Source organism: Perognathus longimembris, chromosome 2 (assembly GCF_023159225.1).
Source record: "Perognathus longimembris pacificus isolate PPM17 chromosome 2, ASM2315922v1, whole genome shotgun sequence".
Classification (NCBI taxonomy): domain Eukaryota; kingdom Metazoa; phylum Chordata; class Mammalia; order Rodentia; family Heteromyidae; genus Perognathus; species Perognathus longimembris.
In genome coordinates, this window is record NC_063162.1 from 89248663 (window position 1) to 89266498 (window position 17836).

Consider the following 17836-nt stretch of genomic DNA (forward strand, 5'->3'; position numbering starts at 1 on the left):
TCAAAGTAAAGCCACCAGCACAACAATGTTCATTGCAGCGCAATTTGTCATAGCGAGAATCTGGAACCAACCCAGATGCCCCTCCATAGACGAATGGATCAGGAAAATGTGGTACATATACACAATGGAATTTTATGCTTCTCGTTTGTTTTTAAACATCTTTATTGAGTTATGATTGACATACAAAAAGCTATACATATTTAATATCTACAATTCAGTGAGTTTGGGGATTAAAAATATGAGTGAATTTGTTAACCAAAGTAGAGAATTCTATGATAAATTGAGGTAAGCATGCTAATTTTGCTATTTTCCCCTGAACCTTTACTCATTTGATACCTGGAGGGGGTAGGTGGGCTTGGGCACTATCACTGGGATTTTTTGCTCAAGTGTCATGCCCTATCACTTCAGCTAGAGTTTTACTTCCAGCTTTTTGGTGGTTAGAAATAAGAGTCTCACTCTTTCCTGGAGGGTTGGCTTTGAACAGTGATTCTCAATTCTTAGCATCCAGAGTAGTAAGGACAACAGTAGTTAGCACCAGTCCCTGTCTGATTCCTAAATTGTAAAGATCTTCTGAAACTGTATTAGTCAAGGAAGTCTACTCTGGTGGGCATAACTATTGTTTTGTTTGTAAACAAAACCAAAAACAAGGGCTGGGAATATGGCCTAGTGGCAAGAGTGCTTGCCTCATATACATGAAGTCCTAGGTTCAATTCCTCAGCACCACATATCTAGAAAATGGCCAGAAGTGGCGCTGTGGCTCAAGTTGGCAGAGTGCTATTAGCGCCTTGAGCAAAGAGAAGCCAGAGACGTGCTTAGGCCTTAGTTCAAACTCCAGGACTGACAATAAATAAGTAAATAAAAATTTAAAGAAAACCCAAAAACAAACAGATTTCTTAAGAGTGGAGTAAAAGTTCAAACTTAGATGAAGACTTAGGATGTATTTCTGCTGTGTATTTTTCCCCAGAGGCATTAAATTCTTGTTGATTTATCTCCCTGGGCAGGTACCATTGTACAATATTCAAAATGTTCCCAGAATCCACTTTGCTTTTTCTACTTGAGTTTTAAAACAGGGAAACAGGGCTGGGGATATGGCCTAGTGGCAAGAGTGCCTGCCTCGGATACACGAGGCCCTAGGTTCGATTCCCCAGCACCACATATACGGAAAACGGCCAGAAGCGGCACTGTGGCTCAAGTGGCAGAGTGCTAGCCTTGAGCGGGAAGAAGCCAGGGACAGTGCTCAGGCCCTGAGTCCAAGGCCCAGGACTGGCGCAAAAACAAAACAAAACAAAACAAAATAAAACAGGGAAACATATTTATACTAGAATGGAGCCCTTTAGCAATAGGAAGCCAAGATTTAGTTTGGATGTCATTAAGGGTCACCCCTTTCAGTGGTGTGGGCTATACCGGAATGTGCAGACACAAAGAGACTTTGGCCTAAGGCTTTTTCTAGTATGACAGACACTGCATGACCAGTGCAGGGCAGGATATGATGAACTGTAGCTTTACTTTTTCACAGGCCATTTGGAGGCTTGGGGCCTCCGATCTCAGAGCTGTAGGTAAATAACTTTCCCCCTTTCCTCAACATAGTGTTATGTGGAAGGTGGTATTGAAGAGTGCTCCCAGCTCCTTAGCTGAAGTGGGCCAGGAGAGGATCCTATTGCCATTCCCAGTCACCATTACAACCACCCAGGCAATTGGGGAAGGGAGAGGTTCCAGGTCTGCTCCCAAACAGGTTAATGTGGTATATCTAAGGCAGGACCTTTGTACCTAGTTATTTGGTTTCTTTAGATCTCCTGCCTTTTTTTTTTTTTACTTTTCAGGTAGTTCTTTTTGACTTTGAGTCTTAAGAACCACTGGATCTAGCTGACTTATTTTTTTTTTCACCAATAAATGCTGTATTTTATTTATTTATTTATTTTCTTATTTATTGTCAAAGTGATGTACAGAGAGGTTACAGTTTCATATGTTAGGCCTTGGGTATATTTCTTGTACTGTTTGTTACCTCCTCCCTCACTCCCCCTCTCCCTCTTCCCCCAGGAGTTGTTCAGTTGGTTTACACCAAATGGTTTTGCAAGCATTGCTTTTGGAGTCGTTTGTCTTTTTTTATCCTTTGTCTCTCGATTTTTATATTCCCTTTCACTTCCCTAGTTCTAATAAGGTACTGTGAATCAAACCCTCACTGAGATATATCTACAGTGCATTATTTGCTGTTTTAAGGCAGTTAGATGCACTCCTCATTTTTTTGTGGGTGGAGTGGGGTAGATATCCTAGGGTTTGAACTTGGGGTTCGACATTTTGTTAGGCAAGTATTTTAATACCTGAGCCATACTCTCAGCTGTTATTTCAAATAAGGCCTCATGATTTTGTTCATTGTTGGCCTATATGGTTCTCTGCCTGTACCTCTATGTAGCTGTGACTATACGTGCAGACTACCAGGTCTGGCTTATTTGTTGAGATGGACTCTTACTAACTTTTTGTCTGGCCTGGCCTCAAATTTTGAACCTCCTAATCTCCACTTCTTGAGTAGCTAGGATTATAGATGTAAGCCACAATTTTTCATTTATCATGTTACTCTTACCTCATTCTGTACAGAGCAGCAACTACATATAAACTTGGTTTGTAAACACAGGCAGTTTTCTTAAGTCTAGTCATCCATATATAAGTGTTGTCCTCTATGAATGTCTACTTCATAGTTTCTCAAGGATTGGGTGTATGATGCAAGGAGAATACTTAGGTCTTGGCACACAGCAGAAGCTCAGTTATCCTTACTTAGGAACATGTAGCATGTTATAGTGGGTGGTTTTAGACTAAGTGAAAATTTTGTCTTGGTCTTGGCTCTCACTTTCTAGCTCTGGGCTTATTAGTAACATACTTCTTTTGCACCCTCTTTTTCTGGACAAATGAGGCTGGGTGGGTGCAATTAGTAAGATGGGGGAGGTGCTCAGGAAGCCTTCTTTTCCTCTTCTTTCTTAACACATCACAAGACAGTGAAAAAATACAATTTTAAGAGTAGCACTGACATTGGTGTTGGCAATGCTGTGTTAAGAAAGGATTATTACAGATGCTTTTGGAGCTGTGATTGGATGTCATAGGCATGTCCCAGAGAGTCCTGAGGATGAGGCAGTGGGCCAGAGCTGCATAAAGAACTTACAAAGAAAGGGAGTTGTGCTTCCTTATTTCCATCTCAGTACCTTACTCCTGTTGCCAGTATTCATTATGCTGAGCTTGATGACCATGATTCTCATGCCTACAAACTGGCTGAGATTCTTTCCTTTAGCTTTTGATTAAGATTTGGTTGAGATATAAGGTTACCTGGGACATAAGAAAGACTTACAGTCCTCAAGTCTGCTGGACAGCTTAAGAGGTCACATTTGTTCTTTTATTCTCTATAATTTCTTAACAAATGTGCCTGCCAATTATGAAGTTTTTGAACCCCTTGCTTTGTAAGGATTTCAAGTTACTTTTTCTACTGTTCAGTCTTTATACTCTGCATGGTCATCCAGAATGAGAAAAAGGACAGTGGCTGGAGGTGACAGAATGCTGTAACATGAGTTGAATTCTTGCACTACTCATGAATCTGGTAGTTCTCATGGGTTTAAGTTAGTAATAGTGCCGTTTATACTTCTGTCTCAAGTGAGGTGATTCAGTCTTTCTCCTTTCATTTCCCTTGCTCTTTAGTGAACTGAGGACTTTCACTGGATCTAAGGATAGTATTAGAGCACTTTTTGTGACTCATTTCTGCTTCATAGCTTATTGAGATCTTTTTAGCAACTCTGGGGGATGAGTTCCATGTTTGGTTCATGGACACTTTGATTTAATTTTAGTGGACGCCTAACTAAAATAAGGTAACATATATATGCCAATTCGTTATCTTTTTGAGTTATGCCATTTTTGTGAACATTAAAGGACTGTAATTTTCGGATACATATGTAAAATATGTGGTTTCTCTTTAAAATATTGTGTTTCTTTTAGAGAAATATTTTTCATGATTCATTAAAATGGAAAGAAGAAAAATTGAACGAAGATCTATTTTTATTCATGTTGTTAATATTCTATGAGTGGAATCGGTGCCTTCAGCTTAAATAATACTAGTCAGCTGGAAATAAAGAAGAAAGGGAATAACCACCTCATCTCTGCATTGTAGTTATGATATTCTATAGTGAGTGAAAGCTTTTTAAGAAAAGATGCTTGGCAGGGGTGGATGGAGATGCCTGTAATCCCAGCACTAAGGAAGTCAAGGAAAGAGTATCTCAAGTTTGAGGTCAGTCTGGGCTACATATTGAGACCCTGTCTAAAAAAAAAAAAAAAAAAACACCAAAAATTCAAACAAGATCCTTGGCAATGATAGACCAGCCATCCAAGCTTACTATAGAACAAATCGATAGAAACTCAGGATCAAGAAAGATAATTTATAGGTTTAAATGTTCTTTAAGTTCTAGAGTCTTCTGATAAAAGATTTCTACAAATTAGGGATGGTTTCTTGTTTTTGTGTCTGTTTCTGGATCCTCCAATACCCAGTAAGCTAACAGTAGATGCTTAGAAATAAATGGAAGCAAATTGTCCCAGGGCCAGAGAGAAACCCTGCAATGCCAAGAGGACAAATAATACTAGGGGCTCAAAGATGCAAAGATGGAATCAAAGCAACAGAGTAATAGTATATGAGGGAAAGAATATTAAACTGGTAGGGAGGGCATGAATTTTTTGTAGTGTTCTTGTGACACACTTGCACATAAATGCCGGAGAGGAGCCCTTGTGTAGTTGGCTCCTGGAGTTCCTCTCATAAATGTATGAAATGCCACAGTTCTCTCCTGTGCCTGTTAAACAAGTGATGTGGGCAGAATAGTCCTTGTGTTCTTCTTGCCTTATGTGTTTAGCCCTTGCTATTTTTGGTCAGTATTGAAAACTAACACAAAATAGTCTCTACAAGTACAGAGTTATGAAAGCTATTTTAACAGCTCAGTACTGAGATTTCCAAAGAGCCCTGTGGTTTTCCCCGGCTCTGCTCAGCCCAGCCAGCTGAGTTTGAGAACTGCTGCCCTAAGTGTTAATGAAACAAAGCTCACCTGGGAGCAGTTAAGAGAGGGCTTTACAGGAGTTTGTGACAACAAATCTAGGAATTGTGTCCTGTAAAAGTCAGGTCTTATTATGTTGCTCTGGTGGAGTCCCTGTGGGCCAGCCGCTTATCTAATACTGTTATCTATTCAGTACAGAAGAGTCCCTTCCTTTACCTACTTGCCTTACCAGCCTTTATCCACGGAGGGAGTTGCTGTAAAGTGGGATTGTATGACTGAAACACTAGTGAGGAGATGGCCAGGTTTAGGGTAGCAGCTGAGAAAGGCAAGTGGTTTGTGTTCTTTTGTGAAAAATACCTTGCCTGGTTCTATAGAACTTGTTTCAAAACCCAGAAGCTTTTTCTTGAACTAGAACACGAGAAGGATTTGTTTTGTGAGCTGATTCAGGCTCACAGTTAGATGAGCAATAAAGATGACCAGTTATTTATTGATTTTTGCCTTACTGATTTTTTTAAAATCCTCTCTGTTTAGGGGAAAAATTGATCATGATGATTTGTGTTCATATTATAAATCTGGCCATATGCCTTAGGTTGTTCGGTATTTCAATAAATGATTGTATTACAGAAACTCAGTAGGAAGGGCTGACTAGACCAAAATGGTGACAATGAAAAATGACCTGTCTTTCTTGTCTCATTTGCTTTATTTTCTTTGAAGCAAGTACAACTCTTTCTTTCTTTCTTTTTTTTTTTTTTTGTAATGCTGGTCCTGGGACTTGAACATAGCTTTTATGCTTGAGCCACAGCTCTACTTCAGGCTTTTTGGTGGTTAATTAAGTCTCTGGACTTCCCTGCCTGGCTGGCTTTAAACTGTGATCCTCTGATCTCAGCTTCCTGAGTAACTAATATTATAGGCATGAACCACTGATCCCACGGTAGCAGATTTTTTTTTTAGCAGAGTAACAGTTGGCGTTTCTGGATGAAGACTTGATGGTTTTGAGTTGAATCCAAAGATAAGTAGTATGGGAGCTGTGTGGAGTGGGGAAGGGATAGAATGGAAATCTTCCTTTTGGGTTAAGGTTGGGTGAAAGATTCTAATGCCAGAAAGCAATGGCTACCAGGATATGTTTTGTAAATTTAGCACATTATTCTAAGAAGTGGAGGCGGCAGGCTAAAAACTTGGGCTCTCAAAAGACTGCAAGCCTTGGAACACAGGTGGAAAGAGCTTTTAAACATAGGTTGGAGGTTCAGTAAATGTTAGTTTCTCTGTCCTTTTTCCTGTGCTGCAATGGAAAGTGATAATAGTTCTCCATTGTGCTTAAACATATGTGGGTGATGGTGCTTTTTTCCCAGATTGTTAGGTAGGAAAAATTAGCTCTTACAATTCAAACCATTCAAGAAATACTTCCTTAGTTGTATGGATATATAAAAAACTAAACAAATGAAAAAGCAAGGTCTTTATGCAAGGTTTTGTGCTAGATGCTGTGAGAACAAAGTGATGGAAGAGTCAACACTTCCTCCAGGAGCTTACTGATTCCTTGAGGTGAACACCCAAAAAGCACCCTAATGTAGGCACCCAAGGACTGCCATATGGATAGTAGCAAAAACCAAGAGCTCAGAAGAGGAGCAAACCACTGTGGGAGGTTGAAGTCCAGTGGGATTCAGAGAAGCATCTGAAAGAGGGAGGGTTTGACCAGGAGAGTGCTGTGGTAGAGGCTGGGAGCTGAATGACAGCTGTGTTGACAAGCATTCTATTCAATTAAGGTGAAGAGAGGATCCTGGGAGCCTGTGGGAGGCTGCCTGGTCAGCCAGGGCCTTGGACTGATTTGCATAAGCTACAGGGCCCTTCTTTTTTTATCTTTTTCTTTTTTTTTATTGTCAAACTGATATATAGAGCGGTTACAGTTTCATATGTTAGGCATTGGATACATTTCTTGTACTGTTTGCTACCTCCTCCGTCATCCCCCCTCCCTCTCCCCTTTTCTCTTCCCCCCCATGAGTTGTTCAGTAGATTTACACTAAACAGTTTTGCAAGTATTGCTTTTGTAAATGTTTGTCTTTTTTACCCTGTGTCTCTTGATTTTGGTATTCCCTTTCAGTCTCCTAGTTCTAATACCTGTATACACGGTTTCCAATGTACTCAGATAAGATACAGAGATAGTGCAGGTACAACCACAGGAAGGGATACAAGAGGATCATCAATAATAGAAGCTACAGTTTCACATCGCATGTTGAAAGTAATTACAACAGTGATAAAACAGTCATTTCCATAACATGGAGTTCATTTCACTTAGCATCATCTTTTGTGTTCATAAGGGTATAGCTATTGGGCTCTTGTGATTCTCTGCTGTGACTAGCCTAAACCTGTGCTAATTATTCCTTATGAGGGAGACCATAGAGTCCATGTTTCTTTGGGTCTGGCTCACTTCACTTAGTATAATTTTTTCCAAGTCCTTCCATTTCCTTACAAATGGGACAATGTCATTCTTTCTGATAGAGGCATAAAATTCCATTGTGTATATGTACCACATTTTCCTGATCCATTCGTCTACTGAGGGGCATCTGGGTTGGTTCCAAATTCTAGCTATGACAAATTGTGCTGCGATGAACATTGTTGTGCTGGTGGCTTTTGTGTGTTCTTGTTTGTGGTCTTTTGGGTAGATGCACAAAAGTGGGGCTGCTGGGTCATAGGGGAGCTCTATGCTTAGCCTTCTGAGGAATCTCCATACCACTTTCCAGAGTGGCTGAACCAGTTTACATTCCCACCAACAATGAAGTTTTTTGGCCACATCCCCTCCAACATTTGTCATTGTTAGTTTTCTTGATATAGGACATTCTTACTGGGGGGAGGTGGAATCTCAACGTTGTTTTGATTTGCATTTCTTTTATGGCCAGTGATGTAGAGCACTTTTTCATATGTCTCCTGGCCATTCTCATTTCCTCATCAGAAAAGTCTGTTTTTAAATCTTTAGCCCACTTTTTGAGGGGCTATTGGTTCTTTGCGGTTTTGTTTTGGAAGAAGGTAATTTTTTTAGTTCTGCATATATTTTAGATTTGAGGCCTTTGTCCGTTGTATGGCCGGTAAAGATCTTCTCCCAGTCTATGGGCTTTCTGTTTATCTTGTGAGCTATGTCCTTTGCCCTGCAGAAGCTCTGCAGTTTGATGCAGCCCCATTTGTCCAACCTTTCTTTGATTTGTAGCCTTTCTGGGTCTTTGTAAAGGAAGTTCCATCCTGTGCCAAGGAGCCCAAGTGTTTCTCCTACTCCTTCCTTTAGTGTTTTCAGGGTGTCTGTTTTGATTTCGAGGTCTTTAATCCATTTGGAATTGATTTTGGTGCAGGGTGATATATAAGGATCTAGTTTTAGTTTGTTGCATGTGTTGAGCCACTTTTGCCAGCACCATTTGTTAAAGAGGCTATCTTTCTTCCATACTATTGTTTTAGCTCCTTTATCAAAGATTAAGTAGGCGTAGTTCTGTGGGTTCATTTCTGGGTCTTCAATTCTGTTCCATTGGTCTTCAGGCCTGTTCCAGTGCCAATACCAAGCTGTTTTTATTACTATAGCTTTATAATACAGCTTGAAGTTGGGTATTGTAATTCCTCCAGCACTGTTCTTTCTGCTTAGGATTGCTTTTGCTATTCTGGGTCTTTTATTGTTCCATATGAATTTCTAGATTGCTTCCTCTATTTCATTAAAAAATGGTGTTGGAATATTAATGGGTATTGCATTGAATTTGTAGATAGCCTTTGGCAATATTGCCATTTTGATTATATTAATCCTCCCAATCCAGGAGCATGGGAGGTTTTTCCATTTCCTTAGTTCTGCCTTAATTTCGTTTTTCATGTTTTTAAAGTTCTTATCATAGAGGTCTTTCAATTCTTTGGTTAAGGTTATTCCTAGGTATTTTCTGTTTTTTGAGGCTATTGCAAAAGGAGTTGCTTTCCTGATTTCAGCCTCATAGAGAAAGGCCATTGATTTTTCAGGGTTTATTTTATATCCTGTAACTTTGCCAAAGTTTTGGATCAGCTCTATTAGCTTGGGAGTAGAGTCAATGGGGTTCTTCAGGCATAGGATCATGTCATCTGCGAATAGAGAAAGTTTAACTTCATCTTTTCCTATTTGGATCCCCTTTATATTTTCTTCTTGCCTAATTGCTCTGGCTAGGAATTCTAGTTCTATGTTGAAGAGAAGGGGAGAGAGTGGACATCCCTGCCTTGCTCCTGATTTTAAAGGGAATGGCTTTAGTTTTTCACCATTTAGAATTATGCTTGGTGTTGATTTGTCTTAGACTGCCTTTATTATATTCAGGAGTGTTCCCTGGAATCCCAGTTTTTCCAAGGCTTTTAGCATAAATGGGTGCTGGATTTTATCGAATGCTTTTTCCGCATCCAGAGATATAACCAGGTGGTTCTTTAGCTTGCTCTGGTTGATGTGGTGGATTACATTAATTGACTTGTGTATATCAAACCAACTTTGCATTCCTGGGATGAACCCAGTTTGATCATGGTGTATGATTTTTTTTTGATGACCTGTTAAAGTCGATTGACCAGAATTTTGTTGAGAATTTTTGCATCTATGTTCATCAGGGAAATCGGTCTATAGTTCTCTTTCCATGATGAGTCCTTGCCTGGTTTTGGGTTGAGGGTTATACTGGCTTCATAGAATGAGTCTGGTAGTGAACGTTCTCTTTCAGTTTCATTGAAGGGTTTGACAAATATTGGTGTGAGTTCTGTTTTGAAGGCCTTGTAGAATTCTGCTGTGAATCCATCTGGACCTGGGCTTTTCTTGGATGGGAGATCACTTATTGCCATTTCTATTTCAATGCTGGATATGGGTCTGTTACACAGGGCCCTTCTAAGTGGAAGGTTTGCCTAGTTGATGTTTGAAGGAGAACTGGAACGGGTGTGCCTTATATGCAGCTCAGGTATCCGAGGGATTCACCCACCATTCACTTTAACTGACATGACAAAGCAAGAAAAACAGAATCCTAATCTTGTTGATAATAAAGTGACCAGTACCAAGACCATGTTCCTGCTATCCTTCTGTTGGGTGCGCTCTATGGGTGGGGGCTGGTGAAACCAAGTGCTGTGTTCTCTTGGTGTGAATGTTGGCCATGTCTTTACATTGAGTGAGACTAAGAAGACTTTCCTGGTTGACCAAAGTTACATGCATATTTATTTTTAAGGTACAAGTTTCTGTTTGATTCTAATCTCTCTCTCTCTCTCTCTCTCTCTCTCTCTCTCTCTGTCTCCCCCCATTTTCTTTTTAAATAGACTCTATCGAGGAGGATTTCCAATCCATACCTTGAACATGCTCCTTCACAGGTAGGACATCTTGATTTTGTCTTGTAGAATTTTCTGTGAAAGTAGTGCAGAATTTTGCTGGGAAGCTGCAAGGTCTCCCTCACCAAGGGTGACAGCCAGAATGTTCAAGATGCCCTAATAGATGTATACAAGGCAAGCACTCTTGCCACTAGGCCATCTCCCCAGCCCATGCCCTAATAGATGTAAGATATTCATGAAGTAGGAACTGAATAGTTCTCCAATTCCCACGTGTTCTACATGGATGTATTAGAAGTGTGGCAGAGTAAATGTATTATAAAGTTTTGTGCATTGACATAAATACCCCCCCATTTTTTTTAACAACTAGTGGGTCATGTACAGTAAAAACTTCACCAAAGAGGAAATGTATATGCAGAGTTATCGATAAGTGGCCTATCCATTTGCTCATTGATAGGAAAGGACGAGTATACCTTTATCATGTTGTGTTAAAGACTTAATAGAAGTTGGGCAATGTTGAATCATGCCTGTAGTCCTAGCTACTCAGGAGACTGAGATCTGAAGATTGTGGTTCAAAGCTAGCCCAGGCAGACTAATCTGAGAGACTCTTATTTCCACTTTCCCAGCAAAAAGTGAGAGATGGAGCTGTGGCTCAAGTGATAGAGTACCAGCCTTGAGTGAAAAAGCTAAGCGAGGGTGCAAAGCCATGAGTTCAAGACCCAGTACAGGGGGGCTGGGGATATGGCCTAGTGGCAAGAGTGCTTGCCTTGTATACATGAGGCCCTGCGCCACATATACAGAAAACGGCCAGAAGTGGTGCTGTGGCTCAAGTGGCAGAGTGCTAGCCTTGAGCAAGAAGAAGCCAGGGACAGTGCTCAGGCCCTGAGTCCAAGGCCCAGGACTGGCAAAAAAAAAAAAAAAAAAAAAAAAAAAAAGACCCAGTACAGGAACAACAAAAAGGACAAACAGGAGACTGAGCTTTCTGAGGCGAGGATCTTTCCTCCTTTGTGCACCAGTTTCTAGAACAGATTTCACACCTGGCAGACGCTCATGAAATGTTTCTTGATTTCCAGAGTGAACAAATTCTATACAATGTCAGGATTACCTGACATTGTCTTGTAGCTACACATACCCCTTCTTTGGTAACTTTCTGTCATCTGGCTAATTCAGGTTTTTATTTTAACACATAAAGTGCATCATTTCCTGCCCCTTTCACTTTCTTCTCAGGTCATAGTTAGGTGATGATATTCGCACAATTGTAGAAGTATAGGATGGGGTTGACATGCTCCTGTCAAGTCAAAGCTAATATATTAGCAATTTATTTACTTTAACAGAAGATCTAAAATATCTTGTAGTCAAGAGGGCTAGGATATAAGTGAGTCATTGGGAGAGAGGTGCTGGGTTTGAATCCAGGACCCCCTCCCACCCCAAAATAATAAAGAAAGAAATAAAAAAGCTGTGCACTGGTAGCTCACACCTAAAATACTAGCCACTCAGGAGTCTGAGATCTGAGGATCATACTTTCAAAGCCAGCCTGGTCAGACAAATCAGAGAGACTCCTATCTCCAGTTACTTATCTAAAAGCCAGAACTAGAAGTGTGGCTCAAGTGGTAGAGTGCCAGCCTCAAGCAAAAAAACTAAGGGAGACTGCAGGCCCTGATTTCAAGCCCCTGTACACACACACACACACACACACACACACACACACACACACACACAGAGGAAAAAAACAACAATTTTTTGCTAAGAACTAAGTAAAAAGATGTCATCATACACCCTTAATGCATAATGATTTCACAGGTAACTTTAAGTTACAAGTGAATTTCAGTTACTCTTTAGCTTGTGAACCGGCTTTGTCTGTAGAGGATGGCGTAGGCAGAGAGGGGGAAGTAGTTTATGAAGTAGTTTATAAAGTAGGACCCAGATTTCTCTAGAGCTGAGTACCACCCTCCTTCATCCCCAAGAATCAGAGACTTGTGGAGGAATCAGAAGATTTAAAAAAGAAGAGGAGAAATGAAATTTTTTATTTGGTAGATGGGATCATGAAGGCCTGTGGATGAAACCAGGACACTGAGAACTGGCTGTGAGCTCAGCAGGTGGATGAAGCTTCAAAGCAAGCAGTTGTCACAGTGTGTCGTAGTTCACGATGTTCACTAATAGAAAAAAAAATACTTGCCCATCTTCCAACACCTTTATGTAAATGCATCATCAACATGGCAATTTTACTGTATAAGTGTTCTTTGATTTGCTGCAGTGAAGGAAGCACTATTTTAAAAAAATAGTAGATACTTTATGCCAAAAACTTGGTGTTTTAAAAGATTATCTGTAATTATAGTTAAGTACACTTTAGCATTTGGAAAATAGTTATTATAGCTTAATAGCATAAGTAGACCAGAAGCTAAAATAAAATAAGGTAATTATAGGTCTGTAGCTACATAGGCTAAAATGTGTCCCAAGCTTAGACATTTTGTCTGAATTTCATATACATATATATTGCATGATATTGGGAGCTCACAAGTTGTCACATTATTGTTCTACATTTACAGCAAATGTTTGCCTTCTCCATTTAGATTTATGGGGAGAATTCATCGTGTGCAGGAAGAGCGTTGAGGAATATTATTATCGTTCAGGCAGCTGACCTGGTAAAGGACAGAGTGAACCTCAAGGGGTTTTACAGGTAACACACTTCCTGACACCTTCTCAAAAATTCTCCTTGAATTAAAAAAAAGGCCTATTACCCACCAGCCTGTGTTAAAACTGTTCTTGAGCAGAGACAGAGTCAGGCAGGCAATCTTAGTTTCCACAGGAGGCAGAGATCTCTCTGTTAGTATTTCTGGTAGTCACTCTTTGTTTGGTTTTGCTGCTTCCTGTGAGATGTGATATTTCATAATATTTTCTTGGATATGTGTAACACTGGGGACTCAAAAAATAGAGGTCTCCTCTTTAGGGACCTGGTCAAGCTCTGTCAGTACCTTGACCCTCTAGGTGAAAACAAGCCTGTGGCTTTACTGCAGTATGGAGTGGGGAGAGGCAGCTCAGTGTGGCATGTTGCTTGTTGGGGCTAGTGAACAAGGGCAGAGATACAGAAGACTAAATGAGTAGAGCTGTGTGGAGCAGTGGTGCACACCCATAGACTGAGCTATTCAGAGGCAGAGAATGAGAGAGAGGATTATGGTTCAATGCCAGCCTGGACAAAAAGTAGGTGAATGAGACCCTCATCTCAGCAAACAATTTAGGCATAATGGAACATGTGGTAGCTAGTGGTAGGTATAAGTTGGGAGATTGTAGTCCAAGGGTAAAAACGTGAGACCCTAACTAATTAAAGTAAAAAGGTCGAAAAGTGTGGCTTAAATGGTAGTGAGTTTATGACTAGTTTTTTTGTTTTGTTTTGTTTTTTGTTTTTTTGCCAGTCCTGGGCTTGAACTCAGGGCCTGAGCACTGTCCCTGGCTTCTTTTTGCTCAAGACTAGCACTCTGCCACTTGAGCCATAGCGCCACTTCTGGCCATTTTCTATATATGTGGTGCTGGGGAATCAAACCCAGGGCTTCATGTATACGAGGCAAGCACTCTTGCCACTAGGCCATATTCCCAGCTCATGGCTAGTTTTAAAGACCAGCTGGGCCTGCAGGTTACCGTGCTGCCTTTCTTTTACTTTTTTTTCTGGGGATGGGGGTAGGTGAAAGTGATGGGTATTGAACACAGGGTCTCGACATGCTAGCCTCTACCACTTGAGCTATGCCTTTAGTCCTTCTGTTTATCTGTCTGTCTGCTGTTTTTCTCCTTGTCTGTCCTATCTGTCTGTCATCTACCTATTTTGAGGCAGTTTCTCGCTGCCACCTTCGTCTAGGATGGTCTGGAACCTATGATTCTTCCACCTTCCTAGTAGCTGGAATTACAGGAATATGCCATCTCATCTGGCTGTCTCTACCACTTTTCTGATGATGCCTGGTTGCTGAGAATGATTGCTCACTGTTAAGCATTAATGAACTTTCTGGTGCATGAAAATCCTCAGTATCTTGATAGTGGTTACACACAGATAATGATTTTACAGGTATGTAATGAATAAAAATGAATCAACTTGGACAGTTAAGATTTGTGCATTTTATTACACAAGTAAAATATTACTAGAGAACATATAAATTATGCCTCAATACATAGGGAATCTTCTATCTCCCAAAGTATGGAAATTATTATTCCCTGAATCCAAGCCACAGTGGATTTTCCCCCCAGTCTATGGCTAATAGAAAAACAGAAATACTATGATGAATTTTTCATAAAACTAAATTTATGTAACTTAAAGAAACATTATTTATCCTGAGAACATTTTCAACTGTTTAGTGTCATTTATTCTAAGTACTATTCCAACTCTTAATGATATTATAATGTCATTTCTTAAGTAAGAAGAGTAATAAAAATGGTAGCTTGTTATATTTTTGTGGTATCTGTGTAATTTTCTTCTCATGTCATTCAATATAACTTAATATTGTTATGTGGCAAAATGAAAAGGTGATAATTTACCAACCTTTTTCCTTTTCTTCATTCTTTTTTGGTAGTACTGAGAATAAATATAGGCTTCTAGGCAAGTCCTCTATCACTTGAGCCACATTCTTTGTCCTTTTTTTTGCTTTTTAATTTGTTTTATTAGATAGGGTCTCATGGTTTTGCCTGGCTGGCCTTAGCTGATAGTCCTTTCATCTCTGCCTTCTGCATAGCTGAGATTACAGGCATGAGCCAGCAGGTCTGGCATTGTTTCTTTCTTTATATTACAGGATAAATGTATATGCTGCAAACTTAAGCAGTCATGCTGTTGGTCTGTTCTTTAAGCAAATGCATTTAAACAAACTAAAATGTGGGGAGAAATCACACAATAAATGAGCACTTTAAAGTGCTATATTTAATCACGTAAGAATTTATGTACCTTTAAAAATAGACTCTGTTTACGCACTAGATATATCTACTCTATTTACAAGCAGTATTTTTGTGTATTTGGATTCAGGAACCAACTCCAATGCCCATCCTTTTCCTCCCATTAGAGATGTGTAACATACTGTCTGAGAGCCAGCACCAGACCAAGCCAACAACACACGGAGCAAGAGGCTGTGGTGGATACACTTAGACTTCACAGAGATCCTCTTTCTCTTTTCCTTTATTTTTATTTTTTATTTTTTAAAATAGATAATGAAACCAGGTGCTGGTGGCTCACACCTGTCATCCTAGCTACTAAGGAGGCTGAGTTCTGAGGATTGTGGTTTGAAGCCAGCCTGGACAGGAGAGCCCATGAGATTTATCTCTACTTAACCATCAAAAAGCCAAAAGTGGAGTTAAGGCTCCATTGGTAGAGGGCTAGCCTTGAGCATAAAAGCTCAGAGACAGTGTCCAGGCCCTGAGCTCAAGGCCCAGAACTGGCGAGGATTTAGTGGGAGCAAATGCAGGGTGAAGCAAGTGCTTTGCTCTGATGGGGGAGAGCAAGTTTCTTTTATAATCTAAGGACTGATGAGCTTTCTGGGTTCAAAGATGAAGTACTAATATGACTGCCTCTAGAGGGATCACTTTATTTATCTGGAAGTAAATTGAGGGGAAATGTAGTAGCATGTACTACCTTAGAATTGCCTTTGAATATGTTGAAGACCTTTTTGTTCAATTCATACTACAGAGAGTCATGCTAGTTTCTTAGATTTCATTTCCTTTACTCAAATAATTCACTGAATGCTACCACCCCATTTATGTTTGAAGTTAATTTACCACGAGTTAATTGCTAAAAGAGTAATGGGAGACAGGAGGAGGCCAAGAAAGGCCAGATTCTCTATTCCAGAGATTGATGAAGTGGTGTTTTGCCAGAGTGATGGCATGTGTTTTGTGATTCGTCACCTCTATAGTTCAGTGTTTCTACCTGTTATTGCAAGTGTAGTTAGATCCACTTGTCCTCAGGAAAGCTTTGGATGGAGTTCAGGACTGAAAATATCCTGTGCATATGAACTGCCTTTGGCTTTTAGATTGTTCTATTCCAACCATTTGCTGTCCTGCAGTTCTTGTCCTGCAGATTTAGATACTTGTACTAGAGTTTTGCAGAGATGTTCAGTAGGTCAGGGCACTGGGAGTTACATGAAAATACAGCTCACCTTCAAATAGCTGCTTGTGGGATATTAATGGTAGTGTTTCTCACTGCCTCTAATGTTTTCTGTGGCAGAAAAAAATTCAAAGCATACTTGGTATAGTTAGGGGATGGTGTGCAACTGAAATAGCAGCATCTCTGAGTGTGGGGCTCTTATTCATGAAGGTTGTCATGGCAATGCTGTGTGTTAATCATATTGGCTCAGAGCCCTGCACCCCCAAACAGGGTGAGCCCTTCCCAATGAGAATGGAAGGCTGGGGGTTAGGGGCTTTGGTGGTTACTGACATTGCCTGAGAGCCAGTGAATGTTGGGACTTTGGGTTCCATGCAGCTTTGTTGGATCAGAATCTATGCTTTAGCTCCAGGGGACTCCAGCACAGTTTTAAGAAGGCTTGCTCCCAGAAGCCTCATCCTTGTCATCTGTGAACAACCAAGCAGTTATTTCTGTTTAACTATCTTTTGCAGTTTATTTAGTGTTTCATTGTGTGTTTCGTGTTCCAGCTGATTTCAGGTGCTCAGAGCAGGCCAAGCCACATTGTTTTGTGCATAGAAATCAAGATAATATAGTATATAATCCATTCGTAGGATAAAAGTACTTTTAGAGCCCAAGATGCTGGCTTAATTGAAGGAGGCATTGAGGATTTAGTTGATTTAACACTTTGAACCTTTACTTGAAAGGTGTCCTATTGAATTAGAAGTTAATATTGACTATTTGGTGAAATTGCTTGTTTGTTGTCATAGGTTGTCTCATTCTGTTTTAAAAAATCAATATATTTGACTGTTAATCCTTCTATTATTCTAACACTTACCTGCAACTGAACATGTCTGGAATTGGCTTATTTTAATTGCCTTAGAATTTTTTTTGAAATTGTGTTGCTTTATCAAAAAATATTTCATGAAAAGCATATCTATATGTGTTTCTTTTAGAATATTTGATCAGCTATTTCGTCAGAAATGTTCATTCTCTTATTTTCTTCACCTTAAAAAATGTAGCAGTTCATGGCAGTCTTCAAATTGCTGGTTACAGTGTGATTCCAAGATATTTATGTCTGTACCTATCACAAGAGATTACAAAATCACTGTCTGTGTTAGAAAGACAACAGTGACATTTCTGAGCTCTTAAATATTGATTATAGAAGCCTGGTGCTGGTGGTTCATGCCTGTAATCCTAGCTATTCAGAAGGCTGAGATCTGAGGATCATAGTTTGAAGCCAGCCCAGGCTGCAAAGTTTCTAAGACTCTTATCTCTAGTTAACTACCAGAAAACTGGAACTGAAGCTCTGGCTCAAGTGGTAGCGTGCTAGCCATGAGCAAATAGCTCAGGGACAGTGCCTGGACAGGCCCCATCACCCATTTAAAAAAAATACTGATTTACAGAATGAAGATTGCCATTACAGGATGTATCATATTCTCTCTCTCTCTCTCTCTCTCTCTCTCTC

At 40.0% G+C, this 17836-nt stretch overlaps 1 protein-coding gene across 3 annotated transcripts in view; it reads left to right on the forward strand.

Annotated features, from left to right (window-relative positions):
• Rapgef5 (Rap guanine nucleotide exchange factor 5) overlaps window positions 1-17836 on the forward strand; it is a 232458-nt gene that overhangs the window by 38961 nt on the left and 175661 nt on the right. For all 3 annotated transcript variants that reach the window (XM_048339709.1, XM_048339711.1, XM_048339710.1), the window contains exons 2-3: window positions 10281-10331; window positions 12857-12963. In XM_048339709.1, the coding sequence (XP_048195666.1) occupies window positions 10281-10331; window positions 12857-12963 (158 nt within the window). The remainder of the gene's footprint in view (window positions 1-10280; window positions 10332-12856; window positions 12964-17836) is intronic.